The sequence below is a fragment of the Saccopteryx bilineata genome, chromosome 7 (assembly GCF_036850765.1).
Source record: "Saccopteryx bilineata isolate mSacBil1 chromosome 7, mSacBil1_pri_phased_curated, whole genome shotgun sequence".
NCBI lineage: Eukaryota > Metazoa > Chordata > Mammalia > Chiroptera > Emballonuridae > Saccopteryx > Saccopteryx bilineata.
The window spans coordinates 74,550,554-74,566,886 of NC_089496.1; the positions used below are offsets into that span (position 1 = coordinate 74,550,554).

The following is a 16,333-nucleotide window of genomic DNA, read 5'->3' on the forward strand; positions in this document are numbered from 1 at the left end:
GTGTGTGTCTGTGTGTGTGTGTATGTGTGTATTCATCAATTGTGACAAAGGTCCCCTTTGGTGTAGGATGTGCATGTGGCAGGGAGTAGGTGTTCAGAGCAGCCTGTACATTCCACTCAATTTTGCCGTAAACCTAAGACTGCTCTAAAAAAGAAAGACCATTAAGAACAAACACTGCATGGCAGGCAGGAAGGGAATACTCACCCGGCTTCTTAACACATGAAGTTTACAGACTTCCCTTTGTGTGAAACCACCATCTAAAGCCGTCTCTGAGGAGCACTGTGTGAGTGCAGGAAGAAGAGACCTCTGAACATGAAGGCGAACCTTGCAGTCCTGAGTTAGCAAACTTCAACAAAGCTGTATCTAAAAAAAAAAAAAATGCTGACAGCCCCGGCTGGATAGCTGGGTTGATTAGAGCATCACCCCAAAGCGCATAGGCTGCTGGTTCGATGCCGTCAGGGCACATACAGGAACATGCCCATGTTTCTGTCTCTCTGTTTTTCTCTCTCCTTTCTCCCTCTTTCTTGCTAAAGTCAATAAATAAAAAAAATTTTTTAAACAGTTGCTGATATACACTTTTTAAAAGGGTCACAGTGTCCAATAAAACATCAAGAATCTTTTATTTGGGGAGGAAAGGGGAGGAGGATACAAGGAGGATAAATGCTGATGGACGAAGACTTGGATTGGGGGATGAAAGCACAACACAGTGTACAGAGATGTGTTGCAGAATTGGGCACTGAAACCTGTATCATTCTGTTAAACAGCGCCACCCCAATAAATTCAATTAGTAATTCATTTCTGTTTTATTATTATTATTTTAGCGAGCAAGAGAGAGAGAGAGAGAGACAGGGACAGACAAGCTGGAAGAGAGATGAGAAGCATCAATTCTTTGTTGCAGCACCCTAGTTGTTCATTGGTTGCCTTCTCACATGTGCCTTGACTAGGGACTCCAGCAGAGTGAGTAACCCATTGCTCAAGCCAGCGACCTTGGACTCAAGCCAGTGATCTTTGGGCTTCAAGCCAGTGACCCTAAGGTCAGGTTAATGATCCCACACTCAAGCCAGCGACCATGCATTCAAGCTGGTAGCCTGTGCACAAGCCGGCAACTTCAGGGTTTCGAACCTGGGTCCTCAGTGTCCCAGGTCAATGCTCTATCAAGAAATTTTTAAAAAAGAATCATTTTGTTAAGGCTTCAGCTTTTCCCTTTTCCACTTGATGTTTTACATGGATGTGCAAATTTTTACCCCATGTCACCAATGCAGGACTTTTGCCAATGTCCTTCGCCCCTCCCAACCTGCCTGTGCACACAGCAGTTTGAGATCTGCTCTCTAGGGTGGCCGGGGCTACTTCACCGTCACCTCCTGTGCCCCCACTGCTACTCCCCAGTGCAGCCACTGTGGAATGTAATGAGGCCATATGGCCAGGAGATATTTGCAGACAGTGAGCATTTATGGACAGACGCCAAGTCTGCAAAATGGGAACTGTATCTTCTTTCATAGACTATTAGGTTAACTTGTACAAAGTCCTTTCCCTCTCTGAGCCATTTCTTTACCTATAAAATATGTATATGTCAAAGTGCCTGACCAGGTGGTGGCGTAGTGGATAGAGTGTCAACCTGGGACACTGAGGACCCAGGTTTGAAACCTCAAGGTCGCTAGGGGCTTGAACGCAGGCTCATTCAGCTTGAGCGTGGGATCATAGACATGACCCCATGGTCGCTGGCTTGAGCTCAAGGTTGCTGGCTTGAGCAAGGAGTCACTGGTTCAACTGGAGCCCCCGGTCAAGGCACATATGAGAAAGTAATCAATGAACAACTAAGGTGCTGCAACTATGAGTTGATGATTCTCAGCTCCCTCCTTTTCTGTTTCTCACTAAAAAAAAAAAAATACACACACATACACATCAAAGGACATGTATCCAGAATATATCAAGAACTTTGAAACTCAATAATAGGAAAAATGGCTAAAATATGTAAACAGATACTTCATCAAAGAATATACAGATGTAGGTTTTATTACTAAGTTGGCTGTAACAAAATGAATGAACTAAGTGGCTTTAAAAACAGAAATGTCCTTTTTCACAGTTCTGGAGACAAGAAGTCTGGGGTCCCCCGGGGGCTGCAAGGGAGAATCAGCCCTGTCCCTCCCCCCGCCCCGGAGCTTTGCTGGATGTCGTGGGGGGGGGGGGGTGGCTTACAGATTTCTGCCCTTATCTTCACACGGCATTCTCCCTGCATACACACACCTGTGTCTAAATTTATAAAAATAAGTCATATTGGTATTCACAGGCATAGGACTTTTCACCAACATCACAACTTGATCATCTGCAAAGACCCTGTTTCTAACTAAGTTCTCATTGTGGGAGTTGGAAAGTTCATGGGGGAGAGACACAATTCAACCTAACAAAGATGTCAAATAAAGACATGAAAAAATAGTCTGCACATCGTTAGTCATTAGGGAAATGTCCCTGAATTGGAAGTGAAGTTGCTAACTTCCTCTGTCTCCTGATAACACTCTCCACGCCTTAGAGCGTATGTGGGCGTTAGCGATGGAAAAAGACAGTGATGATGATGATGCAAGTGCATGTTTGAGACATGAGGCACCACTTCCATGTCTCCTGTGTGGCTCAGCTGCATGAGGGTAACGTAGTCTCAAAGTTACTGTAAATGATTGATTTTTAAATTTTTTTTTACTATTACTATCTTTTTTATTTCCAAGTGAGAGGAGGGGAGTTAGAGAGACAGACTCCTGCATGCACCCTGATTGGGATCCACCCAGCAACCCCTGTCTGGAGCTGATGCTCTGCTTATCTGGGGCTATATTCACAACCAAGCTATTTTTAGTGCCTGAGGCAGAGGCACAACAGAGCTATCCTCAGAGCCCAGGGCCGATGCTCTGGAACCAACCGAGCCATGGCTGTGGGAGGAGAAGAAATAAGGAGAGAAAGAAGAGGAGGAGGAGGGGTAGAAAAGCACATGGTTGCTTCTCCTGTGTGCCCTGACCTACTAGTAATTGAACCTGGGACATCCACACGCCAGGCAAACGCTCTACCACCGAGCCAACTGGCCTGGGCTGATTTTTGTTTTTAATTAAGTGACCTTGGAAACTCCAAAACCTTTGGCAAATGAAGAGAAATCTCACTTCCAAGACCATGACTTAAAGCTACAAAAGACATAACACAATTAAGCCCCTTGCATTTATAAGGACGCCACTGAATAGTCAGAGTAAATTTATTTCTGAATTACTTAAGGATCATGAAAGAGAAACATTACTCTTCTGTTGAAGAAACGGTAGTGGAATACAGTACACAGGAATGGCCTTTGAAGGATAAGACAAAAAAATAGCAAATGGAAAACAGCAACTTTAAACACAAAGTGAATCAATTTAATAAGAAATTTTGTTAATAAGAAAAATATATGTCCCATGTCTTTATTACACACTGTACAAAATAAAATATTGCACCTTTAAGTCATATAAGTATATACAAAGCATATTTTACAAATGATCTCTTTTAATTTAAAAAAACCTTCAACAATCAAGTGTTGATTGAGGATCAGTAACTCGTGGGCTGATGTGTGTCCTCGTCGCATCCCCTGTCCATTCGCAGCCGCCACCCCCTCTACTTACAGTAGTGCTCATCACAGTGTCAGCGAGGCTGAGGCGTGACAGGAGCCCCAGTGCCCGGAGCGTGGCAGAGACCCAGCGAGCATGTCCGCGGACATGGCCGAATGCACCGTCCACTTACGAGTGACCAGGGACAAGGTCCCACACAATCTGCTTCACATAACTCTGCTGCCAGGAGGCGGTAGGCAACCCGGGTACAGGCAGCTGGGACCGTGGGTGAAGGGGCAGGACTGCTTGCTTCGGGCTGTGTGACATCTAAGCCAGAGCTGGTGGAATGGAAGGGAAAAAGCCCAGAACAGAATCAGCTCGAGAACCGACGGTTGAAGCCCTGGCCAGATAGCTCGGCTGGTGGCAGCGTCGTCCCAGAGCGCAGAGGTTGCCGGTTTAATTCTCTGGTCTGGGCACATACAGGAGCAGCTTGATATTCCTGTCTGTCTCTTCCTGCCTCTCTCTCTCTCAAAAAAATAAAATAAAATAAAAAGAGCTAACAGTTGTCAGCTAGCTTCGACTCCTTCAGCACCAACACTGACTCCCAAACTGGTCCCCCTGACACTGTCACTAATATTGACATGGCCCAGTCTAAACGCAGCCCACCTCTGACCTAACCTGGCCCTGACCCTAAGTCCTAAAGCCAACTCTGGCCTTACCCCTAACTTGACACCCATGCTCACCTAACCCAATCCTAAAACGAAACTAACCGGAAACGTATTTACCAAACCCTAACCCTAACTTCCTAACTGTAACTTCCGGCCTGACCCTCATTCACTTTGGATTTACTGAAAAAAAAAAATCAGTTCAATTTAAAACAATTATTTACTATAAACAATTTGTTTTCAATTACCATGCTTCATATTTAGATTGTTTTCTTAAAATTTTTCCAAAATAAAAATCCTTAGGAATACAACTTTATGCATAAATTAGGTCTCCTTATAAGGCTTCGGCTTTGGGTACAAGAAAATAGTGCTTAGAAAAAGTTTCTTTCACAGCTCTTAAAGCACTGAATATACTTCAAAACCAGCAGGAAAGGTTAACTTTTCCTCTCATTTAATTTCCAAGATGCCTTGTTTAGTCAAAGATATTTTTCTGGAATTGTGAAAATGACAGCGACATCTTTTTGTGCCCAGGGTTCTTTAAGAGCAAGGACGAGATGTTATCCCCCCCCCCCCTTTCCATCCTTGGACCAGTGAGTGTTACAAGCCAGAGTAACTGTCTCTATTTCACAGACTAAATTTAAGGATCCATAAAAATGCCATTAGTGCCAACCTATTAACGGCTACCAGCCAGATCTTCTAAGATCTAAATGTCTTAGAAACCCGCTGAGAGCCTAAAAGCAGAGAGAAGAGGAAGCCATCCATTGCTGTGTTTCCCACGTCTTCAGGGAGTCCTACGCTAGGCTAGTCTACAAATCACAGGAAGCAGCAGCAGCACGTGACATCGCATGAGTGACCTTGGTAGGCGCATGATTAGAAGGACACAGTGAGGTCCCAAGTGCCTTGGCCTGCCGGCGAGGGGGTTTAGGTTAGTCCTGGAATCTATCATTTAACAGAGCTGGAAATTAGAAACTGGCCACGGGGAAATGGCAGTCAGAGTTTTAACAGCGGTGACGGCCCATCAACCTGTGTTTGCGGAATTCGGAGTGTTTGGAAGACACATGTGTTTTTGAATCAGCTACACGGGGGAGAGAGAGCTCTGACGTTTGTGTGTTAGCTTCACAGCAGCACCCTGGCCCCTCCGATGGTTCACCCTGCGTGGCAGGACCAGCAGCACCTCTGCCCGTAGAGGTCCAGCGAACACAAGTTCAGATGCTTCACAAACGTACAGTAGTAAGTTGTGTCTGTGCAGTTTCCTATAAACAAAGCAACAAACACCCATACGCATTAACGCACATCTGGTTAGAGAATCAGTGAAAGATCATTTGATTATTTTTCTGAAAAGCATAACTCGAGATCACAGAGTGACGAGAAGGAACTAGGCGGGGCCGGGCACCGGGCAGCGCCCGCGGGGGGCAGGAGGCGCACAGGGCTCATTTCTCAGGGAGGCCCGGCAGCTTGTCACTGTTCTCCGGGGACCTCACAGCCCTTCTGGTCCATGCTGCTCTGGCCGAGCAGTGGTGCTTGGCTTTTGGAGGGTCATGGACCCCTTGTAAAACTTATGCAAGCTATGGACCTTCCCCCAAGAAAAATTCATATGCGATTAAGTTATCCATATAAGTTCAGAACGTTTGCTGCCTGCTCAACCCCACCATGAGTCCCTGGCTGAGGAATGAGTCTAGCAGGCACAGAGGAGTCAGTGCAGAGGCTGCCCGTGCCTGTTAGAGGGCAGTGACCAGCGTCCCCGACAGCCTTCTGATCCAAATATTATATCTCTAAAGAACACCGAGTTGTACCCACACACAAACGAGGCGTCTCCTAATGACCCCGACTCCACACCCTGTCCTGCCTGAGCCCTCAGACATGACACTGACAAGGTAGGGACCGTGACGGTCTGGTTTGAACAGGGTTTGAGGGCAGTGTGATACCTGGGAGGGGTACATACTGTCACAGGAGGGCCCAGCACAGTGCTGCCAGGAGGCTGGTTTCTTTGTCTGCAGACAGTGCCTCTCAGCCACCGGTCTGCAGCTCCTCGTGTGGACACAGTCCACCCTCCGGGACTGGAAGCCCCTCCCGCAGGCTGCCGTGCACGGCTTCCACGGGCCTGCACGCCAGCACGCGTCACAGGCCCCTGCCGAGCAGTTCCTCCCAAAGGCGGCTCTGGAGTGGAGAGAACGAAAAACGGGAAAAGGGAAAAGTGGGTGTCACTTCGTGGTAGGATCAAGCCTTTTACCGTACTCCATTTTCAACATATTACAGGTTTGCCCTGGACGGATAGTTGGGTTGGTTGGAGCATTGCCCTGTTGCACAAAGGTGGGGTTTCGGTCCCTGATCAGGGCACATACAGGGACAGACCAATGTTTCTGTCTGTCTGTCTGTCTCTCTCCTTCCTTTCTCTCTAAAATCAATCAATATATTTAAAAAAAAATTTTATTTATTCATTTTTAGAGAGAGAGGAGCTCTCTCTAGGTAGAGAGGTAGAGAGAGAGAGAGAGAGAGAGAGAGGGAGAAGAGGGGAGGGGCAGGAAGCATGGACTCCAATATATGCCTCGACTGGGCAAGCCTGGGGTTTCAAACCTGCGATCTCAGTGTTCTAGGTTGATACTTTATCCACTGCACCACCACAGGTCAGGCACAAATCAAGATATTTTAATAAAAAAAAAAAGGAAAATATATTACAGGTTTGACAATTAGGAGGACAATTTATCAGGAATCGGATTTGCGTTGTTCATGGCTGGTGATTATGCAAAGCAGTGGGATCATCACAACCACAGGGGAGGCGGCAGACACCTTGTTTCCCCTGACTCCCAGCACCAAGTCAAGCAGCACACCGCTGAGGACATGCTGTCCCCATGAACTCGAGCAGATCCATTCAGGCGAGGACGAGAAGGAGGACTCACAAAACACTTCAACTTTGTTAGCACGCTTGAAGTTTTGTTTACCTAAGCACCTGAAGTATATTCCGGTGTGAGTCTGAATTTGTACATGAGCAATCTTGTTTGCTAAGAGAAATGCTCTTACATTTACATTGAGGCCATAGCGTAACTTGGAGTCAGACCTGACAAAGACCATTTGGGAAGAGGCATCTACCTTTAAAACAGAACAGGAAGTTAATGAATGCCCTCTGATTTTTTTTTCCCCTTTTTCTTCTTTTTCAAAGTGAGAGGAGGGGAGATAGAGAGACGGACTGCCCTGCCCAGGATTCAACCAGCAACCCCTGTCTGGGGCCAATGTTCTGCCCATCAGGGGCTGATGCTAGCAAGTAAGCTATTTTTAGCACCTGAAGTAGAGGCTCCACAGAGCCATTCTCAGTGCCCAGGACAATGTGCTCGAACCAATCAAGCCATTGGCTGTGGGCAGGGGAGAGAGAGAGCCAGCGAGCGAGAGAGAAGGTAGAAGGGGAGGGGAGAAACAGATGGTTGCTTCTCCTGCGTGCCCTGACTGGGAATCAAACCTGGGACATCCACACACCAGGCCGACACTCTACTGCTGAGCCAACCAGCCAGGACCTACCCTCTGATTTTTTAAAAAGGTATTTAGAGGCACCTTAGTGAGGCCACTTGGGGGGTATGTGCCCTCGTGCCCTAGGCCAGGGCTCCTGGGTAATATATTTGCACTACATGAGAATGTCTCCCCATCTAAAGCGACGGGAAAAGGACCCTCACTTGAGCTGCTTCAGTACCTCTTTCTCCTAAGAATCTGAAAGTAGCGAGAGTCTTGGGTAGTGGTGGCTATATTCTGCCACACAAGCGAGATAGGTAGGGAAAAAATAATAACTATTCAGGAAGAACAAAGGATGGAGCAGAAACACACAGAGCTGTAAAAGTAAGGAGAGAAAAACGTCCCACTGCCTGCTCCTGTCTTGGTTACTCTTCTTCCTGAGGTCTGACGGCATTCTCCCTCTGGATTCTTGGGACCTATCTGTATTGCCATAAAAGATTCCTTGTCAGGGCACATATTCTATAAAGAGTGTTGAAACCACACTGGTAATAAGAGAGAAAATTATGATGATCTCAACTAAGTATTAATACGTATTACACAGTTGGAAGCAATATCTTGATTGGCCAGTAGGGGGAGACACCATCAAAGGATTTACATAATATTGTCACAACAAATTGTTTATAGAATTTGTAAGGGGAGATGGGGGGGGCTATTAGATGACTTCTGTTTTCCCCAGTGAGTATAAATCTAAAGCACCAAAACTTGAATTGCTTTGGATAAGGCAGAGACTGAATGCTCCTCAGCGGTCCCCCTACAGAGTCCAGCTTTTCTACTAAAAATGTTCAAAGGGTACCAAATTGTGCACAAGTGTTGGGTGGTCCAGTCTGCATACGAAATCTTCCACCCACTCTACATAAATCATTCTGAGCTGACGTTTATTGTCTCTAGCACCAAATACCTCAACTAACACAGCCACTTCTGCTTCGATGGAAGGCAGGGCTGGTGGGAAGTCAGAAGGAACCATGGAGCTTCCTAAACGTAAACGGAGAGAGGGCCACAAGGAGCTACAGACCAACTGGAAACTGAAGAGGCTGGTCACTGAGGACTCAGCAAAAGAATGCAAGGTCTGTCCAGCAGATGGCGCCATGCTTTCCTGCACTGGAAATGGGGATGTCTGAGCTATGAGCTGAACACAGACTGGGTGCCAGCACTATGCCCACAACTAGGGCTCATGTGTTTTTCTACATAAAGCATGAAAGTAGAAACAGCAGCAGAAATCATACAGGAACCTGCTCCTACTAGTCTTTTCCTATTCCTCATTCCCATTCAGTACAGCTCCACCCCACCGCCAGTGACTCCTCTCCTGGTCCGTGACACCAGGCACAATCACCCCGCAGGCAGAAGATCCCAAGCCTGGCTGGTTATCATAAGTACGTGTGCAGCTTTAAAAAGATGTAGGTTGCCAGGCTCCACTCCCAATGATATTGATTCATTAAACCTGAGTCTCCTTATTTTAAAGAAATTTCCCAGGTAATTCTGACTCTTGGCTAAGGTAGGAAACCACTACTTTGGGGAACAAGCTCTGTGTGTCCTCAAGTATTTCTTCAGGTCCCCATGTTGTCTTCTTGTCATCAGTGTTGGCTAGCTCTACCCCGACAATCCTCACTCCCCCTGAGATAGCTCTACCCCCACAATCCTCACTCCCCCTGGGCCAGCTCTACCCCGACAATCCTCACTCCCCCTGAGATAGCTCTACCCCGACAATCCTCACTCCCCCTGAGATAGCTCTACCCCCACAATCCTCACTCCCCCTGGGCCAGCTCTACCCCGACAATCCTCACTCCCCCCCCCACGAGATAGCTCTACCCCGACAATCCTCGCTCCCCCTGAGATAGCTCTACCCCGACAATCCTCGCTCCCCCTGAGATAGCTCTACCCCGACAATCCTCACTCCCCCCCCACGAGATAGCTCTACCCCGACAATCCTCGCTCCCCCTGAGATAGCTCTACCCCGACAATCCTCACTCCCCCTGAGATAGCTCTACCCCGACAATCCTCACTCCCCCTGAGATAGCTCTACCCCCACAATCCTCACTCCCCCTGAGATAGCTCTACCCCCACAATCCTCACTCCCCCTGAGATAGCTCTACCCCCACAATCCTCATTCCTCCTGGGCCAGCTCTATCCTGACAACCCTCACTCCTCTCTTTTCAGTGGAGGCCACAGCTCCCAACCCTTCCCAGGACTATAGAGGAAGTGAGCAGACAGCCTGCTACCCCTGGCCACTCCTTATAAAACACCCTCTCACATTTACTGAGGCCCTGCTGTGGCCACTGGGAGTGGCCAGCTGCCGGTGGAGCTCTGATACCCCACCTATCTTCAGCAAGCCAGCCAGCAGAAGAGGTCTGTGGGTAAAACAGGGTTAGAAAATTACAAGCCCACAGTAGCTCTCTCAACTGCCTTAGTCCTTCCTGCACAAACCACCAGATATTTGAAGGAAACTAGCAGCATGAAAGAAAACACCAAGCTATCAGAGAGAACAGCCAGCCTTGGAGGAAGCAGAGATAACAGAAGAAATGAAAGGCAAGTTGACTCCCCCACTCACATCTCTTAAGAATTATTCTTCTATTATTTCTTTTAAAAATGTGCATCTTGGCCCTGGCCGGTTGGCTCAGTGGTAGAGCGTCGGCCTGGTGTGCAGGAGTCCCGGGTTCGGTTCCTGGCCAGGGCACACAGGAGAAGCGCCTATCTGCTTCTCCACCCCTCCCCCTCTCCTTCCTCTCTCTCTCTTCCCCTCCCGCAACCGAGGCTCCATTGGAGCAAAGATGGCCCAGGTGCTGAGGATGGCTCTGTGGCTTCTGCCTCAGGCGCTAGAATGGCTCTGGTTGCAACAGAGCGACACCCTGGATGGGCAGAGCATCGCCCCCTGGGGGGCGTGCCGGGTGGATCCCGGTCGGGCGCATGCGGGAGTCTGTCTGACTGCTTCCCCGTTTCTAGCTTCGGAAAAATGAAAAAAAATAAATAAATAAAAATAAAAATGTGCATCCTTTCAGTTCCTTTCCATATCTTTTTTCTAAAACCCCATTTAACCAGATATTTAACCACTTGATAGATCCTTCCACGTGTTTTATCTTCTCTTTTCTCTCCTTTCTTTTTCAGGTGAGATGAGGGGATTTAAAGAGACAGACTCCTTCTTGCGCCTTAACCAGTATCCACCCAGCAATCCCCATCTTGGGCTGATGCTCAAGTACCAAGCTATTTTTAGCACCTGAGGCTGACACGCTAATACCAACTGAGCTATCCTCAGTGCCCAGGGCCATGCTCATACCAATCAAGCCACTGGCTGTGGGAGGGAAAAAAGGGAGAAAAGGGAGAGTGGGAAGAGAAGGGAAGCAGATGGTGGCTTCTTCTTTGTGCCCTGACCAGGAATTGAACCTATGATGTCCATATGTTGAGCCAATGCTCTATCCATTGAGCCACTGGCCAGAGCCATTTTGTCTTCTCTACTATAGTTTCTGCTCATTTTTGCCGCCATTGTGTAAAAAGTGCAGAGCACATCCAAGGACCTGGCGGACAATGTGGCTGAAACAGCGGCAGTGAGAGAGCGTGGTCCCGGGCGAGGCTGTGCCGGCAGGCGGGACTTGCCATGCAGTACTGGTACAGGCCACATGTGGCACTTGGGCAGTCTTCTTCCTCAGAGCAGGTGAAGCCTCTACAGTGATCTTAATCTAGCAGGAAGGTGGAGCGTGGTGGGGGTACAGTCAGATCCACCTTTTGGAACAGATCCCTCAAGATGTCCCCACGATGAGTCAATGGAGACCAGTGGGTGTCTTGGCCAAAGGTGATGGTCAGAGAGATGGGAAAAAGTGAATGGGTTCCAGAAAAAAAGTGCAAACAGCCAAAAGGCATTTAAAAAGTAAGTGGGAAAGTACAAATTACAGTAAGACATCATTTTTCATCCATCCGATTGGCAAAAATCTTTAAAAGACTGAAAAAAATCTGTGTTATGTTGATGACAGAGGCAGAAGCTCTTACATATTGTTGGTATAGACATTTTGATGGTAATTTAGTATTAAAATGAGCATGACTGTCAATTCATTTCTCTAAAATCTATCCCATAAGAATATTAGCCTTTGGCCTGACCAGGTGGTGGCGCAGTGGATAGAGCATCAGACTGGGATGCAGAGGACCCAGGTTCGAGACCTCAAGGTCACCAGCTTAAGCGCAGGCTCATCTGGTTTGAGCAAAGCTCACCAGCTTGGACCCAAGGTCACTGGCTCGAGCAAGGGGTTACTCGGTCTGCTGAAGGCCCGCGGTCAAGGCACATATGAGAAAGCAATCAATGAACAACTAAAGTGTCGCAACGAAAAACTGATAATTGATGCTTCTCATCTCTCTCTGTTCTTGTCTGTCTGTCCCTATCTATCCCTCTCTGACTCTCTTTCTGTCTCTGTAAAAAAAAAAAAAAAATTAGCCTTTGGTCCTGGCCGGGTAGTTCAGTTGGTTACAGCATCATCCCACTAAGTCAAGGTTGCAGGTTCGATCCCCAGTCAGGGCACATACAAGAATCAAGCAATGAATGCATAAATAAGTGGAACAACAAATCTATTTCCCACTCTCTCCTCCTTGCTCTCTCTCTAAAATCAATTTTAAAAAATATTAGCTTTTGTGTATAAAGATATATGTTACAGATGTTTATTGAAGTATTTGTTCGTAATAGCAAAAAATTTCAAACAATCAAATATCCATAGCAATGGAATGAGATGATACTATTATTAAAAGAACAAACTGAAACCTGACAGGTGGTGCTGCAGTGGACGGAGTGTCCACCTGGGATGCTGAGGTCCCAGGTTCACACCCCGAGGTTGTCAGCTTGAGTGTGGGCTCATCTGGTTTGAGCGCAGGGTCAACATGATCCTATGGTTACTGGCTTGAGCCCAAGGTCACTGGCTTGAGCCCAAGGTCGCTGGTTTGAGCAAGGAATCACTGCCTTGGCTGCAGCCCCCGGGGTCAAGGCATGTATGAGAAGCAATCAGTGAACAACTAAGGTGCTGCAACTATGAGTTGGTGCTTCTCATCTCTCTCCCTTCCTGTCTCTCTCTCTCTCTCTCTCTCTCTCTCCCTCTTTCTCTCTCTCATTTAAAAACAAAAAAATAAACTGAATCTTATCTATTAAGATGGGGAAAATGTTTATAATGTATTGATAAGTAAAAGAGGCAACTTCCCAAAAAATGTCCGCTATGTTAAAAAGAAAGCTCAACCCATGGACGGGTTTGTGTTGTAAATACATCTTTGAGAACGCAACAGAAAACATCTGGATGGCACATATCAATCTGTGTGTGGTCTCTATCTTCTCAGCAAAATAGGAAGTGAGATTGTGGAGAATGAGGGCAGCTGTTCCAAACATTTTCCATTGGAAGAGACAGGCTCTGGTTTGAACTGTGTTGTGGGGAATGGGAAACGCAGTGGACTCCACGTTGCCAAACCTCACTGAAGGCTCAAATGGTAACCGAGCCAACTGTCAAGGTCATCTTGTTTTCTCCCAAAAGACTTGGGATGTGAAGGAGGAGCAAAGAGCAATATACGGAGCATCTTCTATGACACAGGCTGCTCAGGCTAACTAATCAAAACCTCCCAACCATAACTTCACAAAATTCCCCGTTTTGCAGAATAGGAAGTCGGTAGTCCAAGGTCACAGGTTAAGAGAAAGTTAAAAGACCCAGGACTGTTAGCTCAGTGCACAGTGTCAGCCTGGGGCGTGGATGTCCTGGGTTCCACCCTTGGTCAGGGTACCATCTGTTTCTCTTCCCCTCCCTCTTCCCCTTCTCTTCTCCCCGCCTCCCACAGCCAGTGGCTTGACTGGTTCAAGCTCTGGCCTTGGGCACTGAGGATAGCTCGGTTGATTTGAGCATCGGCCCAAGATGGGGGTTGCTGATGGATCCCAGTCAGAGCACATGCAGGAGTCTATCACTGCTCCTCTCACTTAAGACAAAACAAAATGAGAACTCTAAATCGCCTCCTCAGTGTGCCCGCTGGGCTCTTTCCTCACGTTCCCTGGCTGGGGCACACTCCTCTGAAACACTGGTGCCCCCAGATAGAAGGAGCAGGGGGTCAGGGTGATTTCATGAAGCAAAGCTCTTTACCCACAAACCATCAATCAGCTCAGACTTTCATACAAGAGAACTCCTTACTTATTTAAGACCTTTAAACTCCTACCTTGTTTAAGACCCTTAACAAAATAAATTTATTTTATTCTCTACTGTACCACTGTGCTAATGTCCTATCAAATCAGTTTCTAAACAGAGGAATACAGTGGTCCATTGAACACATTAGAAGATTGACTCTGTAAACCTAACTGAAATATTATGAGGCTTGAGCAACTTTGCATATTAAGCAAAAAAAAAAAAAATCTGTCTATTCCCAGTGCTCCTTTTATTTTCTCTTTGGGGTGTCTCTATATGTTCAACATCCAAATAATGTGTAATTAGCAATAGCATACATTCATTCCGATATTGGTATAATGTGTACTATTGAGGATGGCACTACAAGAAATTATAGTTTGCTAGGAACTGTCAGTTAGGAGAGGTGGTTGACAGGGTGTCACAGTCACTGAGGAGGTGGCAGGAGGGTCGTGCGCTGCCCCGGGGGAAGGGCTCGTACCTCCTGCTGTCCTCGCAGCCTGAGTCAGAGCTGTTGTGCTGACAGGTGACGGGATGCTGCTGTATCCTCGTGGCACGACCCAGGCAATGTCCGGGACACTGGAGCAGAAGAAGCACACCACAGCGTCATGACCTTGGGAGCTCATGCGTGCTGTCCAGGCCAGAAAGAGAGGTCTCCCCCAAACCACCCAACACCACCTTGTCCTTGAACTTCCGGCCTCCAGAACTGGATGAAAATATATTTCTGCTGTTTAAGGCATTCAATCTGTGCTATTTTTCTACAGCAATCCTAGCAGACTAATACAGATTCCTACGCATTGCTTTAATTTCTCTTTTCAAATATTGTTATAGTATTATTTACGGTGGGGTGTGGGTTCTGCACCTGTGCCCACGTCACGAGTGGTCCTGGCTGCTTTACGTGAAGCCTGCTCTCACCGGCTTGTCCAGACCAGGGCCTGGGAGCTCCTGGAGCCAAAGGTCCCAACCTCAGTTTACCTTTGTATTAAAAGCCAGAGACACTGTGACTTCCAAATGTAAACCTTGACTTTAGATATATACGTTCATTTTAGAAACCAATCAGATTTTCTCCCCAAATTAAAAAAAAAAATGTAATAGATAATTTCACCTACATGTAGAATCTAAAGAAGAAAACAAACAAAATGGAAACAGACTCCTAGGTACAGAGAGCAGACTGATGGTTGCCGGGGGAGGGGGGGGGGTGCCGGGTGGAAAAGGTGAAGGGTGAAGTCCAAATCGGCAGTTACAGAACAGTCACGGGGATGTGAAGCACAGCCTAGGGCAGGGGTCCCCAAACTTTATACACACGGGGCCAGTTCACTGTCCCTCAGACCGTTGGAGGGCTGGACTATAAAAAAAACTATGAACAAATCCCTATGCACACTGCACATATCTTATTTTAAAGTAAAAAAAAAAAACAGAACGGGAACAAATACAATATTTAAATTAAAGAACAAGTAAATTTAAATCAACAAACTGACCAGTATTTCAATGGGAACTATGCTCCTCTCAATGACCACCGATGAAAAAGGTGTCCCTTCCAGAAGTGCTGTGGGGGCCGGATAAATGGCCTCAGGGGGCCACATGTGGCCCCCGGGCCATAGTTTGGGGACCCCTGGCCTAGGGAATGTCATCAGTAATATTGTGATAACTATGTGTGGTGTCAGGTGGGCACTGAAAATACTGGGCCATCACTTTCTAAGTACAGAGGTCCTCGGGTTACAACAGTATTGACATGCGACGTTTCGAGTTTAAGACACTCACTCCCATAAAAACTTAAAAAAGTTGAGATATGAGTGTTTTGGCTTATGCTGTGAGCATCGTACTGAAGGACTACGTGGGCGAACTAGTTTGGCCGCATGTGGTGGGAGAACACACGTTCTTTTTCTGCGGCTTAGTGTGTCTTTATGTTCTAGACGATGATTTGACAACTGTGGTAGGATAGGTAAGTGACTCAGGCAAGGGTGTGTTTCTGCTGACACCAAAATTTGGGTATGTCACTGTTTATGATTGTCTAATCACTATACTGCTACTCTCCTGAAACTAAATACAAAACAATAGTGAATGTAAACTGTAATTGAAAAATAAAAATGTAAAACATCGATCAGAAAGAAGGGGATGACTATAGTCCTGTCAAAACACAACCTTCGTGACATTACCTGGCCCCCTGGTTCGACCACACACGGGTGGCTGGAACACGACCCTCTCCCTGGAGGCCTGCCCTTGGGGTCGCACGCTGTCGCCGGCATCACCCGCACGCTGCCGCTGGCTTGCATGCGTTTGCAGGTCACTCGCCGGATGCGGAATCCTTTACCGCAGGACGCAGAGCACTCCGACCAGGAGCTTGTGAACCACCTGGGGACAAAAACTACAGGAGCTTAGAAGGACTGGTAATGCCAGACCAGTGTCTCATTTCAGGGGGTGACTGTCCATGCCACTTCCCTGGGAAGGACCAACAACATGGGTGACGCCCCGCCTCACTCTCACACTTCCCTTTACTCAG

At 47.1% G+C, this 16,333-nt stretch overlaps 1 protein-coding gene across 2 annotated transcripts in view; it reads right to left on the reverse strand.

Annotated features, from left to right (window-relative positions):
* Positions 1-4,403: 4,403 nt before the first annotated feature.
* The window catches only part of ADAMTSL3 (ADAMTS like 3), a 247,812-nt gene continuing 235,882 nt past the window's right edge, over positions 4,404-16,333 (reverse strand). Inside the window, exons 26-29 of one of the 2 annotated variants that reach the window (XM_066239225.1) lie at positions 15,990-16,185; positions 14,315-14,412; positions 6,159-6,373; positions 4,404-5,469 (exon numbers count right to left, since the gene is read on the reverse strand). In XM_066239225.1, the coding sequence (XP_066095322.1) occupies positions 5,363-5,469; positions 6,159-6,373; positions 14,315-14,412; positions 15,990-16,185 (616 nt within the window). In that variant the 3' untranslated portion in view covers positions 4,404-5,362. Of the gene's footprint in view, positions 5,470-6,141; positions 6,374-14,314; positions 14,413-15,989; positions 16,186-16,333 lie in introns of both variants that reach the window. The other variant, XM_066239226.1, reaches the window with a different exon arrangement.